General features: G+C 38.4%; 2 protein-coding genes across 5 annotated transcripts; one reads left to right on the forward strand and one right to left on the reverse strand.

Annotated features, from left to right (window-relative positions):
• Positions 1-5,802: 5,802 nt before the first annotated feature.
• On the reverse strand, positions 5,803-6,639 carry LOC115704079 (uncharacterized). Its single transcript, XM_030631302.1, has one exon. The coding sequence runs from the start codon at positions 6,637-6,639 to the stop codon at positions 5,803-5,805; it is 837 nt and encodes a 278-aa protein (XP_030487162.1).
• On the forward strand, positions 6,448-11,523 carry LOC115707337 (uncharacterized). Of its 4 annotated transcripts, none has more exons than XR_009685747.1 (12): positions 6,806-7,067; positions 7,162-7,398; positions 7,473-7,538; positions 7,697-7,836; positions 8,538-8,664; positions 9,288-9,439; positions 9,662-9,797; positions 10,194-10,278; positions 10,365-10,603; positions 10,738-10,881; positions 10,996-11,120; positions 11,220-11,523. XR_009685747.1 is itself a non-coding variant. In XM_030635265.2 (11 exons), exons 1-10 carry the CDS (start codon positions 6,984-6,986, stop codon positions 10,879-10,881), a joined length of 1,410 nt encoding a protein of 469 aa, XP_030491125.1. In that variant the 5' UTR covers positions 6,448-6,983; the 3' UTR covers positions 10,996-11,523. The 4 variants fall into 4 exon arrangements, 2 of the variants coding, with proteins under 2 accessions (XP_030491125.1, XP_030491127.1); XR_009685748.1 differs by having other exon boundaries at positions 11,000-11,120; XM_030635265.2 differs by having other exon boundaries at positions 6,448-7,067; positions 10,996-11,523.
• Positions 11,524-21,719: the final 10,196 nt, after the last annotated feature.

Raw genomic sequence — 21,719 nt, forward strand, 5'->3', positions numbered from 1 at the left:
TAATCCAATTCCCTGTGGTTCGACCTCACCTGTGTGAGTTTTACTACTTGATTGCGTATACTTGCGTAGTGTTTATAATTTTCGTAACAGGCTTCTCTAAACAAATTAGAATAATTAATATTAAAATTTGAAATAAGATGAATGAGGTTTTATCTCAAAATTAATTGGCAATGAAAAAGTAGCCCACTCATCTTATATATGATAATTTATTTCCACACATAACAATGTGGGACTAATTTTAATACACTCTCCTCACGTTTGGGCCTGAAAAGTGTGGTATAACGAATGACCTTTAAAAGACCACAGAGCCAAACGTGATATTTAAAAGAATCACACAAGGCCAAATATTAGAAAATTTATGGGTGTACACGTCGCGAAATTTGGGGGTTTTGAAACAGGTCAAAGACCCTAATACTAAAAATTAGTACACATTGGTCGAAAGGTCTCAAATGGAGGTTAAAACGGTCATTTTGGGCTCACAATTTATCACAAGAGACTCTTTTTAAATCGAATATTCATTAGAGTTTAGTTTGACTCTGATACCATGTTAGAATTTAGGATAAGATAAATGAGATTCTATCTCAAAAATCAATTAGAAGAGTAACTTATTCATCATACATATAACAATTTATTTGTACACGTGACTTTAATATTTAAGGATAATTATCAATGAAACATTTGTTACAAGACAAAGAAAAGAGAATGGATGTAGTGTTAATAATAACTCAAACCCTGTTTGGGGAAGCTTTTTAAAAAGCTAAAATCACTTTTGGAAAAAGTTACGATTTAATATGTGTTTGGTAAAATTTAAAAAATAGCTTTTTCAAAAATTTAAGTGAAATTTATAACTTTTAAGAAAAGTTGGCCCACCTGGCTTTGGGATTTTAGCTTTTAAGGGAAGTTACAATTTTGGTTTAATGAATTTTTCACTTGACCCAATTGTCCTCATCTAATTTTAAAATTCTCCATTTACCAATTAATTTTAGGACTTCTTACATTCTTTCAATTTCATCCTTATTCAAAAAAAAAAAAAAAAAAAACCCTTCGATTAAAAACTACTAACAATCATCATCTTATTATTATTATTATTAGTAGTAGTAGTAAAAGTTTAATTTATTATATAAATATTTAAAAGAATTAAATATTATAAGAAAAAAAATTATCGTAAATTATATTATAATAAATAATAATTATAAATATATTAATATGTATAGAATTATTTAAATAAATTAGATAACAAATGTCATACATATTTTAGTAATTATATATTTAACAACTATTTAATCATTTTTTTTTTTGAAAGAAGATTCTTTATTAATCAACTGTCCTTCAAAATCAAGGACATTAACATAGTAGGAATGGAATCCCTACTAATAATACAATCAGCTTTAGAATAAGAGTCCCTTGTAAGGAAATGGGCAACCTTATTCGCAGATCGTTTAACGAAAATAACAGAAACATTATTAAGAACAGATAACAAAAGCTTAGACTCATTAATAATGGAGCCATATGGAGAGATCATATGGACTTTACTTCGCAGAGCATGGACAACATTAATGCAGTCAGTTTCAACAATAACATTTTGCCAGCCTTTTCTTTTGATCCAGCTAAGAGCTTCTTTGACACCAATTGCTTCAGCAAGTTCAGCATCAATAGCACCTGGTTTGCAGGATTGGAAGGCTTCAATAAGGATTCCATCGTGATCTCTGGCTATAAAACCATAGCCGAAGTGGTTCTGTTGAGCAAAGGTAGCACCGTCTACATTAACCTTGAGTTGAGTATGACTTGGTTTGGTCCATTGCTCAATTCCTTCACTATCATTTGGAAAGGATAGTGGGCGGAGAGACATGTTTTGAGCAGATTTCCATTGTTCAAGGTTGAGTTTTGCAGAGGAGATGACTTTGTCTACAGAAGGAGAAATTTTGTTCCAAATAAGATCATTCCTGGTTTTCCATAGTGCCCAACATAACATGGAGATTTGTATTATGTCATCATTGGGCCAGTGTGTAAGACCATAATCAAACCAGGCGGTGAAAGTTCCTTCAATGGAGCCTCTTACTGATCCGAAAGCTTTTCTCCAGCAGCTTTGTGCGAAGCTGCAACTGGTGAAGAGATGGATTGAAGTTTCGGGAAAAGAGTTGCAAAGGGGGCAGGTAGTGTCAATGTTGACATGCTTTATTCTGAGCTGAACCTTTGTGGGAAGACAATTAGAGCAAACTCTCCACAAGAAGTCTTTCACTTTAGGGGGGAGTTGTAAGTTCCACAAAGCTTTCCAAAATTCAGATTGGTGGTTAGTGCCAGAGTTGCCTTTAAGCTGCTGGAGTAGGTGATATGCAGTCTTCACAGAGTAATTCCCCATTCGATCCTTATACCAGTACCAGTGATCGGTTTCAGAGTGGGAAGGAAGTGGAATCTGGAGAATAAGGTTCTTGTCTCTCTCAGTGAATAGATCATTTAAGATATCAATATCCCAGGCCATACCGTCGGTTTGCATAAGGGAATTGACAGTTGTACCAATAAGAGCAGGGTGAGAGGATTGAATGAGACCATCAGTGTCATTCGGAAGCCAAGGATCATTTAGAACATTAGCATAAAGACCAGATCCAATGCACAACCGGCTACCAGAACGAAGCAGGTGTTTAGCCTCAAAAATGCTTCTCCAAATGAAGCTCGGGTTATTTCCAAGCTCAGAGTTGAAAAAAGTGGTAGTTGGATAGTAATGAGCCTTAAAGATTCTTCCCACAAGACTGTCATGATTAATCAAGAGCCTCCAACCTTGCTTGCCGAGAAGAGCAAGGTTAAAGTCTCTTAGACTTCGAAATCCCATTCCGCCTTTGAGCTTGTGTTTGCTGAGATTTTTCCAGCTTTTCCAATGAATTCCTTTTGATGAGTCTTTTTTTGTTTGCCACCAGAAGCGGGTCATTAAACTTTCCATCTGATTGCAGATGTCTTTGGTAAGAAGGAAAACATTCATAGCGTATGTTGGAAGAGCTTGAACAACTGACTTGATCATGACCTCTTTGCCGGCTCGAGAAAGGAAAATGTTGTCCCAACTTTGAATACGCTTTTGCATTTTATCCCGAAGATAACCAAGAACAGAATTTTTATTTCGACCAAGCATGCTTGGTAACCCCAGGTATTTGCTATCCTTTGATGCTTCCAAAATTCCCAAGTCAGAGCAAATTCTTGTACGGGTATCAGTTGGAGTATTTGGATTGAAAAAGGCAGACGACTTTCCAAAATTCACTTGTTGGCCAGAAGCTTTTTCGAAAATTGACAGGAGTTCATTTACTCTAGCAGTTTCTGTAGAAGTAGCTCGACAATAGAGGTAGCTATCGTCTGCAAAGAGCATGTGAGAAACAACAGGAGCTCCTCTTGAAACACGACAGCCATGTAACCATCCTCTACCTTCAAATTTTCTAATGAGAGTTGAAAGACCTTCAACACAGATGAGAAAAAGATAAGGAGAGAGGGGGTCTCCTTGCCTTATACCTCTAGAAGGATAGAAATGATCAGTTTCATTATTGCCGCAAATGACTTTGTACTTGACAGAAGAAAGGCAGTGATGAATAAGAGCTACCCACCGAGAGTTGAAACCCATTTTAAGAAGCATTGCATTGAGATATGGCCATTCAATTCTATCAAATGCTTTGCTAAGATCCAATTTGAGAGCCATAACCCCTTCTTTCCCTTGTTGTTTTCTTTTGAGGTAGTGTAGAATTTCAAAAGAAATCATGACGTTGTCAGTAATTAAACGCCCAGGGATAAACGCGCTCTGGTTTTCTGAGATGATGGAGCTCATGAGATACTTCATGCGGTTAGTGAGAACTTTGGAAATTATTTTGTAGAGAACATTGCATAATGAAATAGGCCGCAACTCAGAAATAACCTCAGGATTCTTTTTCTTGGGAATTAGAACAACATTAGTGTCATTGAGATTAATAGGGAGAGTACCTGAAGCAAAGAAATCCTTGACAGTAATATCGACACCAACAATGTGCCAAAAATTCTGATAAAAAGCAGGGCTCATGCCATCAGGTCCCGGGGACTTGTCGGGATGCATTTGGAAAAGAGCAGTCGTTACTTCAAGGTCAGAAATGGGCTTTAATAATTCAGAGTTCTGTTGCTCAGTGATTGAAGGCTCAATAATATCAACTATCTCAGACCAATTAGAAGCCGTAGAGGTGAACAGGTTTGTGAAATATCCTTTAATAAAATCAGCAAGGCCATTTTCCCAATCAATGGACTGACCTGAGTTATTTTTTAGGCAGAGGATATGGTTTGTTCGACGCCTATTTGAAGCAGCCTTGTGAAAAAACTTTGTGTTCTTGTCACCCGCACTAAGCCACATTTGCTTGGAACGCTGCTTCCAATATATTTCTTTCTGGTTGAGGATTTGATTGAGTTTGCTCTGCTCTTCAGAATAAATACGGACTCCATCAGCATCACGCCGCCTTTTAAGATTCTTCAAATTAGCTTTACAAGCCTTTATACGCGAACTAAAATTCCCAGTAATTTCAGAACCCCATTGTTGAAGAAGCTGCCCACAACGATTCAACTTTGCTTGGAGATCAAGATGTGGAGAAGAGGTCCAAGTGTCACGGATGATTTGTTCACACATAGGTTCCCCTATCCAGGCATTTTCGAACCTGAAATGATGTGAGTGCCGCGTCTGGTTCTTCGGAGAAGGCTCGAGAAAAATTGGTGTGTGGTCTGAAGTGGATATCTCGGTGTTTGTCAATCTTGCAAGAGAGAAGTTGTGTAGCCATAAATCATTAGCCAGTGCACGGTCGATTCTAACTTCGATCCAATTCGAAGTCCCTCGTCCTCTTTCCCAAGTGAATTGGTAGCCGAAGAGATTCAAATCAAAAAGAGCACAGTCGGAGAGGACCTTTTGAAAGCCTTCAATGAGCCAATTGGGATAAGGGTTACCCCCTTTTTTATCAGCTTGACTGGTGACATTATTGAAGTCGCCAATAAGACACCAAGGAGAGGAGTTCGAAACATGGAGAGTGCGAAGGAGTTGCCAAGTGTTCTTACGAAGAGCCCTGTTGGGTTCTCCATAGATGCCCGTGAGTCTGTAGGTAGGAAAAGTGCTACTGGTAACAAAACAATCAATATGGTTATTAGAATAACCATTTAATTTAATCTCATCATTATCTTTCCAAAGAAGAGCAAGGCCTCCACTATGGCCTTGGGCCTCCACAGTAAAAGCCCCTTCAAAACCAATTGTTCTTTTAATTTCATCAACTTTGGCCTTTTTACAAAGAGTTTCACACAAAAAAATGATGTTGGGTCTCTTTTGAGCATTAAGCACAATAATGAACTGAGAAGTCCGTTGGTTCCCAAGCCCCCGGCAATTCCAGCTTAGAATACTCATAATGCGTGGCGAGCCTCGTCGAGACCCGCCAATATCACATTTTTTGGAAGCTCAGTGTCATTTTTGATAAGCTGTTGTGGAACAGTTTGGGCCGAGTCAGCATTGTGGCCCATTAAGTCATTGTGATCCATGTCTTCATCTAATGGATCCAAATCAATAGAACCTTCTATAGATGTTCTCCTACGTTTGACATCAGAGATTGGTAGACCCCCCTTTTTAATGTCATTATTATTCTGTGTTCCAGCTTTATTGAGAAGATCAGAGGATTGGATATGTTGACTATCCCTTGTGTTAATTGCCGAATGAGTGCCTTGATTTCCTCCAATAATGTTGGGATTGGCATTAACTTTGCCAATATTCTCCACGCTGGCTTCCTCGATTTCAGCATCAGAATCTGTCATCATTTTTGCTGAGCTGGTAGATCACCGGCCTGAGGGATGAAGACCAACTTGCTCCGGTTGCCATCCAACGTTGCGTAGCCACTTGGAACCAATGAACTTGGATTGACGGGTTGGTTGAGCTCTCATCCAATTACTGTAAGGCTTAACAATTTTTTCAGGAGGAGTATGGAAGAGTTGGCTGCAGAAGTTTTCAGTGTGGCCTATGATGCCGCAAATGAAACAAAACGTGGGGGCACGTTCATATTTGAAGTTGATCCAAAAGCTATCTTCTCCTTCTGGGCTAATCTTCATTTTCCTTCGAAGTGGTTTCCCAATATGAAGAGTAACCCGAATCCTGAGAAATTCTTTCCAGTCTCCAGTGAAATTGTTCGGGTCAGATTCAATGTAAGCTCCCATCCTATTTCCAACATCTTTAACCACATGTTCTGACATAAAACCTGGTTGTAGATTGAATATTTGAACCCAAATGTCAAGTTTAGACAAAGGGATTGATCTGGGATCATCACCGGCTTTGAGTCTGTCGAATATGATGAGCTTACGAAGGCATCTCCAGGGGCTGCCATCTATGACTCTATTGATGTCAACATCATGATAGAATTGAAAGAGAAAACGATTTGATCCCAATTCCTTACAAAACATACCCATTCCTGGTTTCCACAGAGAAGCAAGTTGATGTTGGATAGTGTCAAAATCCATTTGGTGATGTTGGATGAAAGTTCCTACTAAGCACCATCTCGTATCCACTCCTGTATCAATGCTGCCAGTATTGCGTATAATAACATCCTCCTCTTCTTCTTCAAGATTGAGGTTGGCACATAGATCATTGATTTCTTGAAAATTGTGACTTGAGGAGGCCATTAGTACAACCGAAGGGGCAACAAAAGGGACAGCACGATCAGTAATAGAAAAAAGAGGGGATAAGTCAATGGATTAGAAGGTCAGGGCTTACAACATAAGCAAACAGGGAAAACAAAAGAGAGAAAACTATGTCATCAGACATCACTATTGAATTCTTGTTATTTTAGATTACCACCACGACACGAAACTACTATTTAATCATTTAGTTTACCAAACATTTATATATTCATAGCTGTTTTAAAATTATATTCCCACAGCACAGATATGCCAAACTGGCTCTGAATCACAGATTTTGTTATTTTAAACTTAGTGAGTACTGTGTAGTGAGTCGGTTGCCGGAAGTAATGGCAGTTCCTCAAAACCCAACAAATTTCCAAGATGAAGACCCTCCCTCCCATCACCCTTCTCCTCCCCCCGATCACGATCAGGTAAGTACATATACATATATATATATATATACATGTGTATCAATGTCTGTAGCCATTCCTTCTATTGATTTTATTTTTGGGTGTTTTTGCTCAGCTATTCGAGGTCTCCACCACGGTGGATCCTAGCTATGTAATCTCTCTCATTCGGAAACTATTACCAACTACTCAGCCTCAGCAAGAGACTATGCAGCTTGATCAACAACAACAACAGCAACAACAACCTAATCATCATCATGAATCTCTCTCGGTCGGAGTTGGAGACCAGGCTTGGGAAGACTATGGCTGCATTTTATGGGATCTTGCTGCTAATAAAACTCATGCTGACTTTATGGTATGCTATATATAATTCTCTATACATATACGTTCATTTTGTTGAAAATTCCTTCTCTAATTTGAAATATGTAGGTGGAGAATCTTCTGCTTCAAGTGCTTTCAGCAAATCTCACGGTTCAGCAATCTTCGCGTGCCATTGTAAGTGTATACTTCTACGCTTAATTACAGATTTTATGCACTTTTTATTAATTTGGGATGATATTGATGATATAGTTACAATGTATTGTTTCTTTTCGAAAGAAGAAAAGGAGAGATTTTATGCATATTTGGAATTAATTTCCTTTTTGTTGGTCTAGGAAATTTGCCTTGGGATCATTGGAAACCTTGCTTGCCATGAAGACCCTATGAGACTTATAGTCAGTACAAATGGATTAGTTAAATTGATTGTCAATCAAATATTTTTAGATGACACACAATGTCTATGTGAAGCTTGCCGGTAATTGACAGCTACTCTCTTTCAAATATTACCTTTTCCATTTGTTTTTCTTTTTCATTGTTGTTGATTAAACTATTTGTTTTTAGATTCATAATTCCTATGAATTGGTATCTTTTTCCCTTTGGCTTTTCCTTGTTTTTGGTAATAGGTTTGCACCCTTTCTTTCTAATTGTTTCTAACAACAACTACAAGCTGAGGACTGTACCTTGCTACAATCCCTTAGATGGGTTGGGCTAACTTTGGCTTTTAGCTTTAGCTTGAGCTAAAATTCTTCAATAATCCATAATTTACAAGTTTACAAAACACTTTTTGACTCATGGCTTATTAAATAACAGCTTTAAAGGTACTTAGAATCTATTCCAAATTGACCTTTTGTCGTATTGAAACAAATTTTTATTCATTTCTTGTGATACTTTTCTATGTTTTATCCATAACACCGGGAAATGGTACCGTATTTTGGCGAAGTTAAGTTATAATATAATGCACTCTTGGTTGACTGTGGTTCCACTGTTCTGCCCTTGTTGAATTCTAGTCATATATATGTTTTTTTCTCTGAAACTCTGAATTTTCTAATGACTCCACTGCGGTCTTGTGCTTCTATGTAACATTGTTAAAAAGTGTTCATATATACTTTTTTTTTGGTCTTGAATGACATTATTTCCACGAGTTTTATGCTTCTAATATATTTATAATGTCCACAGGTTGTTGAGTTTGGGTGTTCGGAGTAGTGAGAGTGGTACTTGGGCAGCAGCGATTCAGTCTGAAAATGTTCTTTGCCGTATCTTATGGATTGCTGAAAATAGCTTAAATCTGCAACTTGTGGAAAAGGTATTAAATTCGATTTTTGTGTTTGCTTGCAAGAATGTAAAGATTTTACAATTTTATATGCCTATGCACTACTTATACATGTAAAACCTGTGATCCAGCAAATTTGTTTTAGTTATAAAACTATTGATTAGTTTGCAGAAAGTAAATGTATCCTCTCTGAAACAATAAGGGTATGTTGGACTGGGTAGTTTAGGACTTCCCTGTGCTAACAATCATGGGTTGTTTTGGATATATATTTAGCTAAGCTCCAGTTGATTAACTGGATTATGAATGAAATTTACTCCAACATTGTGGCAGCCGTTTGACCACTATAATAAGTAAGATATTTTCTTTACTTGTAAGGATCTTGGAGTTCGTGCTTTATTGAAGCTTATTGGACTTTACCAATATTGTCTTGTCTATGGCTTATTGATTGGATTGGTAGGCTGATGACCAGTGACCATATATGTGGGTCACTGCTTATTGATAAAGGGTTAAAGCTTTGTAGGCAGACAAACACTTCCTTAACATTGAGACATATGGATTCTCACACATAGAGCAGTTCTTTATAATGCAAATTTAATTCACAGTGATAATTAATCATCTTACAAACTAATTTGAAGCTTTGTTAACTGTTTTTACAGACTGTGGAACTATTATTAGCCATCATTGAAAGTTCACAAGAAGTCATGGAAATTCTTCTATCTCCTTTAATTAAGATGGGTTTACCAAGCACATTGCTGAGTTTATTGGCTTGTGAGATCAGTCAACTGTCAAACGAGAAAGTACTTGAAAGGTGTATTTTGTTTTAAATTAGATTACTTAAGTCTGTCAATAATTATACGAGTTTGGTTTTGATATCTTATAACGAGTATGTAAAGTAAGTTTTTGTGGAAGATATATATATTTTCCAGTTATGATTTTTAGTGGTTTTTGTGATTTACTGTAGCAAAATGTGTTTGGATGGAAAATTAGACTTGTTTGCTCCTGTCTAATGTTGGTTTTTAAGCAATATCAGGTTGTCGATTCTTGATGTAACACTACGTGCAATTGAAGCTATATCTGTCATTGATGGACATTCTCAAGAGATCTCTTCAAACAAGGAACTTTTTCAACTGGTTTGCCAATTAATCAAAGTTTCTGATAAAGCTGAGGTACACTATCCTGCTTCATTTTCCATTGCTCAGAGTTAATGGTCTTCTGAAGATAATCACATATTCTGAACTAGTTTGCTTATACCAAGTTTTTGCAACTATGTTATATTTTCTTCTAACACTGCTGCTTTTTGGCATTAATTACAATTGTAGTGTACAGTACTAAAGTGTTCTCTTATTTAGATAGGAATAATATATTAGGATATTAGTGGTGAGATTGATTGTGTAGTTTAGTTTCCAGAATAGTTTATGTATACTTGTGTATAAATATTCCTTTGAGAAGAATGAAATATTCATTCAACCATTCTGCAATTATTATTGTTTGTTTTCAAGTCAGTATCACAGAGCTACGGAGTAATTGTAGATGGTATTTTATGATGCTGTTATTATCTGTAGGTCGCAAACTCTTGCGTCACTGCTGCAGTTTTAATTGCAAATATTCTGTCAGATGTACCTGATTTAGCGTCTGAGATTTCAAATGGTACTTTTGGTTATATATACAAATATATTTTTCCATTACAGATGGAATTTCTTATGATCAAGTGTTAACATTTTGGATGCATCTAGATTTGAATTTTTTGCAGGGTTTGCTCGATATATTTCCTTTTGCTTCAGATGATTTAGAAGCACGAAGTGCACTTTGGAGCATCATGGCAGGGTTACTCCTCCAAGTTCGAGAAAGTGAGATGAGTTTGCCGGCTCTATATGAATATGTTTCTGTTTTAGCAAGCAAATCTGATCTGATTGAAGATGATCTTCTTGGCTATCAACTAGATGGCCTAAAATCTAATGCTAGAACTACAGCTGTATCCTTGGATTAACTTCTCTGTATCAATGCTATAAGGCGGATTATAGCAGAGTAGTTGTAGCTTTATGAAATCGCCAATAGCTCTTTCTTTTTGTCATATCAAATAGTTTTGTGCCCTTTACTTTGAAACAGCTTAGAAGGATAATCAACATCTTAAATCTGTGGACTGCATCAAAGGATGAGCCCGAAGAGAATGGTCAAATGGCGGCTGAAAATCAAACAGCCAATGTAGATATCAGTAGATTGTTGGATTGTTGCAGAAGGCATACCGAATGAGTGAGTGCTTCCCCACTATTAATTTTGGTACACTTATGGGTGGTAGTGTACTGGTGACATTCTTATGAATTTTTATTTTCCCTTACTAAATGCTAATTTTTCTGAACACACAAGTAAGCAATCTAGGAGGAGAGAATGACACTGCAATTGATTGAAAGTACACTCTGATGGCGAAATTGATAGGACAAAGGATGCATCTGTTTCCAGAATTTGCTGATAAATTAATCAAATAAGCCCTGGTATGATATTTTGTTACTATGCTAAATGGATGAAAGGAATTTTATCTGGTACTCTGTGCCTGTCCCTACCCTCGGCCATGTTATGATTTGTTAAAACAGATGACAAAGCAGCCATAATGGCTCGAGAAGCTGCAATGAGCGATATGTGGGGGCAAGTACAGAACCATGTATGGCTGCTTAAGCCTGGCATGTTGCAGGTATGATACTCATGTACCACCAGGTCTAAATTTTGAAGCTGTTAATTGGCACTAGAATGTCTACTTTTTTTTTTATTTTTAAGAGGAACTATGAGGAGATGAAGTGAGAATAAGTGAGTATATGTACTTATTCTGGTACTGAAACAATACATTATAGGTGAGGAATTTAATTATGAAAAGCTCATGCAAATTGAATTTGTCAGAAATCTGAAGATTGATACTTGCTATAATAAGGAAAATGCATAGCTTAAGGGAATAGTATGCAAGTCTCATTTAGAGATCTGTGTATACAAGAAATTTTATTCATATTATTATGTAAGTTATGAATAATTGCATAAAGTGGAGTGTTAATTGCAACCTCTTAGTCTACCTCTTAAATACTTAAGGCTCGTTTGATACATTGTATAAGGGTCGTATTGTATTAAATAATAAATAACACTATGTTTGGATAAAGCAATGCATTGTATTAATTATTACGACCAAAATTTTTAATACAATGTATGTTGTATTATTTAATATATAATAAATGGTCCGTGTTAGTTTGTATTATAATATTTACAAAGGATTTAGGGTCAACACCAATCTCTGACCCGAACCTAGCCTCGAACCCAGGACCCGAATCCAAACCTGGACCCGGACTTCGGACCCCGGACCTGGACTCAGACCTAGGTTTCGGACCCAGACTCAAGACTCGGGACCCAGACCTAGACTTAGACCTGAGACTCGAGACCTGAACTCAAACTCAAACTCGAACCTACGACCTAGACCCGAGACCCGGACCTGAACCTAAACTTGGATCCCGGACTTGGGACCCGAGATCCAGACCCGGACCTGAGACTCAAACCCGGATCCAAACTTAGATTTGAGACCCGGACTCAGGACTCGAGACATGGACCCCAGATCCGCGACCCAGGATCTAGGACACAGACCTAGACACGGACCCGAACCCGAACCCGACTCGTAGTTGGTGTTGGGGTCGAGTGTATTGAAATATATTATAACTTTACATAATATATTAATGCAAGTCAATACCAAACATAGTCTTGTATTAAATAATACTAAAACAATGCAATCTAATACAATATAATACAATACGTCATACCGAATGAGCCCTTAGACACTTAGAGTAATTTAGAATATTAGTGTAATATATTTACTTAGAGTAATGTAAATGTGTATTTATTTAATTTTTTTAATGTAATTTTTACTTATGATTATTTTATAGAATTTATACTTAATAATATATGAAAAAAAAAATCAAATTTTAAATAAAAGAATTGGCTATTACAAAAAAAATATTGAAGTTGCACATGAGCCATAAGGGCCTTACATAATAATTGCTGCCATAGGGTCCCTTATGGTTGTAGTTGTTAATCCCATTTAGCAATCCTTGCAACCCCAACAATTGCGAATTTCTCCAACACTGCTTCTAAAATTCGTTTTTGAAGTAGCGCGGACAAGCAAATGGAAAAAAGAGCCTACCGTGTTAGAAGGATAAACAGGACGATCCGAGAATATATTGCCTAATAGCCCCTACCAATCTACTCGGCCAAGGCCAAGCCCAAAGATGAGCCAACAAAGCCCTAGCTAGGCAGAGATTTCAGAAGGCATGATTCCATTGTCGTCACCCAATTGCAGAAGAAACCCTAATCACAAAGAGAGTTTTTTATATATATATTTTTTGAGTGTGTCACTTATCATGTTAATGGTTAGAACTTAGAATCAATTATGATTCCAAAATATCTAAATCTAATTTTTGGAGATACATTAATATTCTAAAATATTTGACCATTAATGGAGATACATTAATATTCTAAAATATTTGACCATTAATTAGTTTGAATAATCAAAGGCTTACTTTTTAATAGTGTTATTCTGTACTCGGTGTGCCATAATCGTTGATCCACAAAACCAATTATTCCTTCCAATGTAATTACTTTAATTTTTGGTAAGGAAAGTAATTACTTAATTTATATGAAATAAATAATATTATTGTCAATATCATTGTTTAATTACTTAATTAATTTCTTAAATTAGTATTTGACTGAGAAAAAACATAGTCAATAATAATCAATTAATTAATTTCGAAATATATATATATAAACTAACAAAAGGAAGGGAAGCCTCAAAGAAATTGTTAAATGTATCATATGAGATCTTAACATTATTATATTTATATATATAAGTTTTGGTCATGCACTTGGTGACGTGCATGCAATAATGAAAATAATAGTACCTTTAAACCTTAACGAAAAGACAACAAATAAACAATTTATTTATAAGATTGTTTCCTTTATTTGAATCAAAGCACCACCTTTATAAATAATAAACAAAGATCTTTTTTGAAAATATTTTATCTTGATGCATAATGGAATGGTGGTCCTCCTTATACTCCCTTATTTTAATTTGGTCCATAAAGTTCTCTTCTAATTTTAATAATGGGATTTTTTTTTATAAATACTCAAAAAAAGATAAAAAATATTACAAATGTAAGTTCTTTTAAGTTATGTTTGAAAGATGAATTTTTGTGATGAAAAAAAAGTAAGAAAAATGTAGAAAAAGAATATGGAGAATTAAAAAAAAAAAATCAAATTTTTGTGTTAGGAAAATTTTGTTGATTAAGAATTTTTCCGTACAATTTTTCATTTCATACTATCTATGAGAATTTTATTTTTTTTTCTTATTTTTTTTTTTCTATCAAAATCTAACTTCCAAAAATAGAGTTTTTTTTTTTTTTTTTTTTTTTTTTTTTGAGAGAAAGGGAGCCCGCTAAGGAGAAAGGAAATCCACTAGATTGCAGGGGTCATCGCCTATCCAAACAGCTACTTCATCTGAACCTGAGGCCCAATGTGCCAATTTATCAGCTAGAGAGTTTGCAGTACGATTGGTGTGGAAGATATGAACGTCAGGTAGAAGAGACAAAGTTTCCTTGATTTGCCGAATGAGATCTCCAAACACTGAGATATCGTCTTTGTGATGACAAATGGCGTCAATTACAGCTTTACAGTCCGATTCTACTTCTTGGACCAGAAAGTGCTCGTCAATGCACCAGCGAAGCAGAGAGAGGAGAGCCTTAGCTTCCAAAGTGGCGACAGAACCACCTCCCTGATAGGGTTGGGCGAGGGCTGCAACCACTAAACCTTCACTATTCCGGATTACTCCACCAAAACCCACTTTTCCGCCATACTTAGGAACTGCCGCATCCACATTGAGCTTGAGAGTGCCGGGCTTTGGGGGAATCCAGGGAGCAGGGGCAGGGGTCGTAATTGGCCGGCCTGAGAGTGACGAGGCTGAGGACGTCAAGTTGTAATCTGCTAAAAAGCTTTGAGCCAGACTGATAATTGCATGCGATTGGTCTGGAGGTTGACCTTTGAGAGCTTTATTCCTGTTAAACCAAACAAACCAAGAGATACACAGAAAAAGAGCAACATCGTTCTTGGAGAAAGATGTGTAAATTTGGTAAGCTAAATCATGGAACAAAATTTCAGAAGAGCAGGAAAAAATATAAGATTGAAATTGCGTACCTTTCCAGACTCTCCGGACATTCTGACAGTAGAACAATGCATGTGACACCGATTCTTCATGGTTTCCACAACGGTTACAACCCGGGGATTGGATGATTTTCCTAATGGCTAAGTTTTTAGCGGTGGGGAGGGTGAGGTTTGTGGCACGAAAAGCAAAGTGTTTCACCTTGGGAGGAATCGGGAGATGCCAAAGGTTTTTCCACCAAGGCGAGGGAGAAGAGGAGGAAGGGATATCAAGAGAGCTAGCAGATGAAAAACTAAGGTGATAGCCGGATTTGACTGAGAAGATCCCAGAGGTTGTGTGTTCCCAGACCAGGTCATCCTGGGTTGGGGTAAGGGGGAGAGGGATAGAAAGGATATTATGGGCCACATGGGGGGGAAAACAACGATGAATTTCAGCAGTATCCCAGGATAAAGAAGGGGTGATGAAATAGGCTACTCTGTCAGGGACAGGGAGTAAAGTGGTGATCTGTCGACATCCCGGAATCCAATAATCTGTGGTGGTGCAAGTGTTCTGTCCATTGCCAATTTTAGAGATGAGACCTTTTTGGAGCAGTTCTTTTCCCCAGCAAATGCTACGCCAAACAAAGGACGGAGAATGCCCCGTGGAGCTACTGAGGAAGGATGACTGAGGGTAGTAACGGGCAGATAAAATTCTGGAGACAGTGGAGTTTGGTTGCTTTAGGATGCGCCAGGCTTGTTTAGCGAGCATGGCTTGGTTGAAATGGACCAGGGAGCGAAAACCAAGCCCGCCATCTTTCTTAGAGCGACAGAGTTTGTTCCAGCTTTGCCAGTGGGTTTTAGGACGGTTGTTTTCATTAGTTCCCCACCAAAAATTTGCCATGGTTGACTCGAGAGAGCGGCAGGTGGCGACAGGAATACGGAAGCAAGCCATGCTGTAGGTAGGAATGGCTTGAATGACCGATTTTAAGAGAATTTCTTTTCCTCCTTTGGAAAAGATTTTATTCCGCCAGTTATGAAGATGGCCCCAAACTTTGTCATGAAGGTAATGAAACAGTTGCTTTTTGGTTCGGCCTATGTGTTGAGGAAGCCCAAGATATTTTTCAAAGGACGGGCGAACAGGGATCCGCATGAAGTCAGAAATCAAGGTTTGGTCTCTTAGTTCTACATTGGGCGAAAAGTACAGGGAGGATTTTTGGAAATTAACTTTTTGCCCAGTGGCTCTTTCGTACAAATCCAAAACCTCCTTGATGACGTTACAAGATCTAATGGAAGCTGGACAGAAAAGAAAACTGTCGTCCGCAAAAAGAAGGTGGGAGATGGCCGGGGCCCGTCTAGCAACCTTAAAACCCGGGAAGGACTTATCACGCTCTTTCTGACGCAGGAGAGAAGAGAATCCTTCTGCACAGAGAAGGAAAAGGTAGGGCGAGAGAGGATCGCCTTGGCGAATTCCTCTGGAGGGGAAAACACGGCCTGCGATATTGCCGTTTAGGTTGAATTGAAAAGTGGCCGTGGAGATGCATGAGAGCACCAGGTTAGTGAATCGGGGAGGAAATTGGAATTTACTAAGAATAGCCTCAATGAAGGGCCACTCCACTCGGTCAAAAGCTTTTGCCAAATCAAGCTTGACCGCCATCCAACCTTTTTTTCCCCTAGTTTTCAGCTTGATGGAATGCGCAACTTCCTGGGCAATAATAATGTTATCCGAAATGAGTCTACCCGGGAGAAACGCACTTTGATTGGGGGAGATCAAAGAATTAAGGACAGATTTTAGCCGATTAGCCAGCGTCTTGGAGATAACTTTGTAGATGACGTTGCAGAGACTGATCGGCCTGAAATCGGACAGGGAGGAGGGTCGTTTGACCTTGGGGATAAGGGTGATGAGGGTTGCGTTCAAAGGGGTGATGTCCCCATTCCCATTAAGAAAGCTTGTAGCTGCTTTGAGGACGTCGTGCCTGACAGAGGTCCAGTTGGATTTGTAGAAATTAGAATTGAAACCATCAGGACCAGGAGCTTTATCTGAAGGAAGTTGGAAAAAAGCTTTCTCAATTTCGTCCAAGGAAAACTCCTCAGCAAGGAAAGATTTGTCCATCTCGGAGAGGGAGATTGTGATGCCTTGAAGAACTTGATGGAAATCCTCCTCGGAGGGGTTTGTGGACGAGAAGAGTTGGTTAAAATGGGATTCCATTTCGCGGGAGATGCCTTCATCATCAGAGACAATACCTCCATTAGCAAGGTGGAGTTTGTTGATTTTATTGATTTTCTTTCTGTGGGAGGCATGACGGTGAAAGAATTTGGTGTTCTTATCACCCTGGGCTAACCACTGGGTCCTAGCTCTCTGCTTCCAATAGGTTTCTTCTTTGTACAGAAGAGAGTCAAGCCTGGATTGGAGCTCCTTTATTTTCCTGATGGTATTGTCATCCCAAACGGAAGCAGATCGGGCAAATTCCAAGTCTCTCTCTAGCCTGGTGATGTGCTTTTTAAAATTGAAATCCTTTTTATGGTTCCAATTGTTAAGCATCTCAGCACAAGAGGCTTGAGTCGAGACAAGCTTGAGGATGGGGTCATGCTGGTTCGGGTGACTAGTCCAAGATCGGTCAAGAACTTGATTCCAATTTGGATCCTTGAGCCAGACGTTCTCGAAGTGAAAACGTTTGTTTTTGTTATTAAGGCAAGTGCCCGGAGGATTAGAAGTGTTGAGTTCAAGGGCACGGTGGTCAGAGCCGAAGAATCCCAAATGGGCAAGGGTGGCATCAGGGAAGGTATCTACCCAGTGGTTGTTGACAATGCCCCAGTCAAGACGCTCTTGAATGTTTTTTGGGGATGCAACATTATTATTCCACGTGAGTAAGGGTCCAGAAGGATCGAGAGGGGAGAGATTAAAAGAGTCAAGGAAATGTCTGAAATCCGAGGAAGGGCCTCTATCGGGATTGCCCCCTTGTTTATCGTATGAAAAGAGAAAAGCATTAAAATCCCCAATAATAAGCCACGGGTCTCGAGGATTACCCCTACCAATACGGTTAAGAATATTCCACGTATGAGACTTGAGAGAATCAACCGGGGAGCCATAAAAACAAGTAAGATGAAAAGAGACATTGGTAATTGAACACGAGACATAGCAATCAAAATGACTGATAGATTGAGATAGCAAAGTGACAATTACATCATTAGTCCAAAATAAAAGCAAGCCTCCACTTCTACCTAACCTAGGCATTTCCAAACCCGAGTCAAAATGGAGCTTGTGCTTAAGATTGTCAACAGCATTCTTAGCCATCCTAGATTCCATAATAAAAAGCAAAGTGGGATTACAAAGATAGACTAAACGGGAGAGATTACGGAATGCACGATCACTCCCAATACCACGTGCATTCCAGCTGACAAGTTTCATGGCGGCGGGCAGGCCCGCTCAGCGGCAGGGCCTGCGCTTCCAGATGTGATTTCCGTGGCTTGAGGGGTGTCGGAGCGGGAGCGCTTGATTTGGTGACGAAGCTCTCCATTGACCATTTCAGTTTGCCTTTTAAATTTTTCTTTTGAGTCAGGCTTGCTTCTCTTCCTTGAGGCCTTGGAACCTGTGGGAGTAGCAGTTCCCGGTTGGTAGGTGAGGTTCATGGCTTCGAGTCTCTTGCTGGTGTCAAGGAGGGGAAGGTTCTCAGGCAAAGGCACATGGCAATATTTTGAGCTAGTAGAGTTTGAGCCACTGGAGTGTTGAGAGGTAATGACTTGGTTCGGTGTGGAAGCTGGTGAGGCTTTTTGGACACTAGTGTTGCTCATAGTGGCATGAAGGAGGGCAGTGTGCGTTGGGGTGGTGGTGTCGGGTGGGGGGGGCTGTGATGGCTGAGGGGTTGGTGTGTTGGGATCGGGTTGGTTCCAATGGGAGTAATTTGGTGGAAGGGTGGATGGGCCGGATTTGAATAGACCCGCTTGCAGAGTTTGGCCTTGAGCCGGCCCGATTTCTTGGGAGCCATAGGTAGGGAAAGGAGGCATATTCTCCGGAGGGGCAACACAGACAGCGCTAGCGGGATTAGTGGTCATGAAGGAAGCAACCGGCGGGTTGACAAAGTTACTCTGTTCAGGGCAAAGCAAAGCATTAGTGGAAACTTTAACTTTCCCGGAAATGGTTTTGATGTCATACCTGAGCTCCGGGGGGAAAGGAGCTTCATCGCAAGCTTTCATGTAATCCATACAGCCCTTATTGTAACTATGCCCCATTCTCCCACAGAAAAAGCAAATGTCGGGGAGATTTTCGTATTTCAGCTCCAGCCACACGACTTTGTTAGTACCAGAGAAGTGAATGGGAATGCCTCGAGGCAGGGGTTGCGCCACATCAAACATGACACGAAGTCTAAAGTAGGGACCCCATGTCTCACGAAGAGACGGCTTGTACAATTCCAACATGTGGCCGAGCGACGATGAAACAAGAGTCGCCAATTCTTCCGATCTTTTGAGAAACGGGGTATTGAACACTTGAACCCAAAGAGGGATTTTGAGTAAACTATCCCCATTGAGAACATCCAAAGAGTTGGGGATATCCATAAGGATAGCTTGGTTGAGATAGGTCCATGGCTGTTGCAACAAAACCCGACGTCTATCTCCGTCACAACCAAACTCCACAAGAAAAAGGCCATGAGGGCGCTCGGTGATAATTACGGGGCTTCGGGAAATATGATTCCAATTCTTGGTCATTTTTTCGATGAAGTTTTTTCGGTTAAAAGACTTGACTGTGTGCACTTTGGCAACGAGAAAAAGGGGGGCTTGTTGTATCTCGGTTTCAGGTGTGGTTGCAGGGGTGATTTCATGCAGAGTTTGGATAGTACATTCGGTCTCTGTGAGATTGAGAGCAACAGAGAGAGAGTTTGTTAGATCATCCATAGGGAAGGAAATTAAAATGTAATGAGAAACCTTAGACAGTGAAGGTCCCGGCCGAGTAAGGAATATAGAAAGAAATTGAATAAATATTAAAAGACACAGAAACTTGTATGGGCAAAGGACTATGACAGCTCGGTTAGTCAGGGAAGGGAATTTTCTGTGTATAGAACCGCTTTGAGAGATAGACACAGCTTCAGGAATAATAATAATAATAAGCCAAGAAACAATTTCAAAGGTAACACAAGCACAGAGAAGGGGATTGTCCGGATTGGTATTCTGAAAATGAAACAATTTATGAAGAAAAGGAAGAACTAGACTATGATTATGAGTCCACGGGTGGGGAAGGTGACGAGGAAATGCCAGAAAATTTTTCAAAGGGGACAAACGGTTGAAACTCCTACTAGAACATAACTTAATAATCAAAGAGTTTTGCAGAGAGAGTAAGTTTGATATTACTAAATCGCACACATCAAAGTTTTTCCTGAGATTAACTATATATAGGCAAATACCCACGGTAGAAGAGTAATGCAAGGCAGTAACAGTCAAATCGATGGCATTAAATACTGGGAAAATTGTCTGCACCAAAAATTGGGATAGAGCAATGGACAGAACATCTTTGCAGGCCACATTAAATGATAAATTCAAACTCAAAATGGCAAAAGGGAATAAGGGCCTGTTGTCGACAGATTTAGGGAAGTTCCCATGGCCCCAAATCCTTTGTAAGGTACAGAAATCAGGGTATAATTTAATGGGCAAACCAAACAAATATTTATATTGTTCTATCAAAAACCATTTTTTCTGAGATGATTTGACAATGAATAGGGATAAATGTAGAAGAAGATCAGTACCTGTAAGAGGTTCATTAATCACGGTACGATTCAACTGAAATGGGAGAAGGCCGGAGTTAATGGTGACGCGACTGGAGTGGTTGGGCACCTGCAGAGGGGAACGGCTTGCTCGGCTTGGTCGAGTCGAGCTGCGTTGTGTCTCAGCAGAGGAGGAGTCAGCAGAGGAGGAGCCACCATGATCAAGCGATCTGGAGCTGGGCATGGGTTTCACCTTGTGGAAACGTTCAGAAGATCTGTGTGAACATGCAGGGGAAGAGGATGAAACTGTGTTCATACTGAGAAGTCGAGAGAGAGAGTCTGGAAAAGTTGAGAAAAGTCGAGAATCCCAAAAATAGAGTTAATATTCTTACAAATTTAAAGTTTTTTTTTAACAAAAATATGGACTTATTTTTTACTTTGTTTTCGCAACAACATCATATTCATACTATATTATTTTTATATTTGTACTATATTATTTTTATGTTGTTTGTATGATGTTTCATAAAAATATAGTTAAAATATAAATTTATAAAAAAGAAATCATAATTTGTAAAAATAAAAAATGAAAAATAGATAAAAATAATATAATTTTAAGTAATTTGTATAAAAATATCAATAATAATTAATTCTATGTGCTCCATTAAACTATTTATGGAAAGTATTTTCTATTCTACTAGTCTATATGTTTAATAAATAAAAATTAATATCACATATGCATTTATATGCAATCTTTTATACAAATTATGAACTTCTGCTCATTAAAATTTCTTTTATATATATTTTTCCCGTGAAAATACTTTATATTGTAGCATTTAATTAAATCATTAAATTTGTTTTTGAGTAAAATACGAAAGATTGCTAAAACTTGCATTTTATTATCCAAATTGCTTTTTATAGTTCATATTAGATTTATTTATTTTTATTAAATCCTATTTTATTTACTTCAATTGCGATTTTGATATGAACCCTAATAACCAACAAATGATATCGGAGCCATATACTAGTATCCATGTTTTATTCTTCAATAATGATCTCATCTCTTCATTCATGGCCTACAACCGTTTCTTGAAATCAATTCTTGTTAGTGCTTCTTCATAAGATTCGGGTTCTGCTTTGTCCAAGCCAGCAACGTATGTTAAAACATATGTTATTATCTCTTCCCAAGCACTGTAGTTGAACTTCTGGTTTGGCTTTGGAGATCTCTTGGCCCTATCTCTTGTGAGT

This window comes from Cannabis sativa, chromosome 1 (assembly GCF_029168945.1).
Source record: "Cannabis sativa cultivar Pink pepper isolate KNU-18-1 chromosome 1, ASM2916894v1, whole genome shotgun sequence".
NCBI classification, from domain to species: Eukaryota; Viridiplantae; Streptophyta; class Magnoliopsida; order Rosales; family Cannabaceae; genus Cannabis; species Cannabis sativa.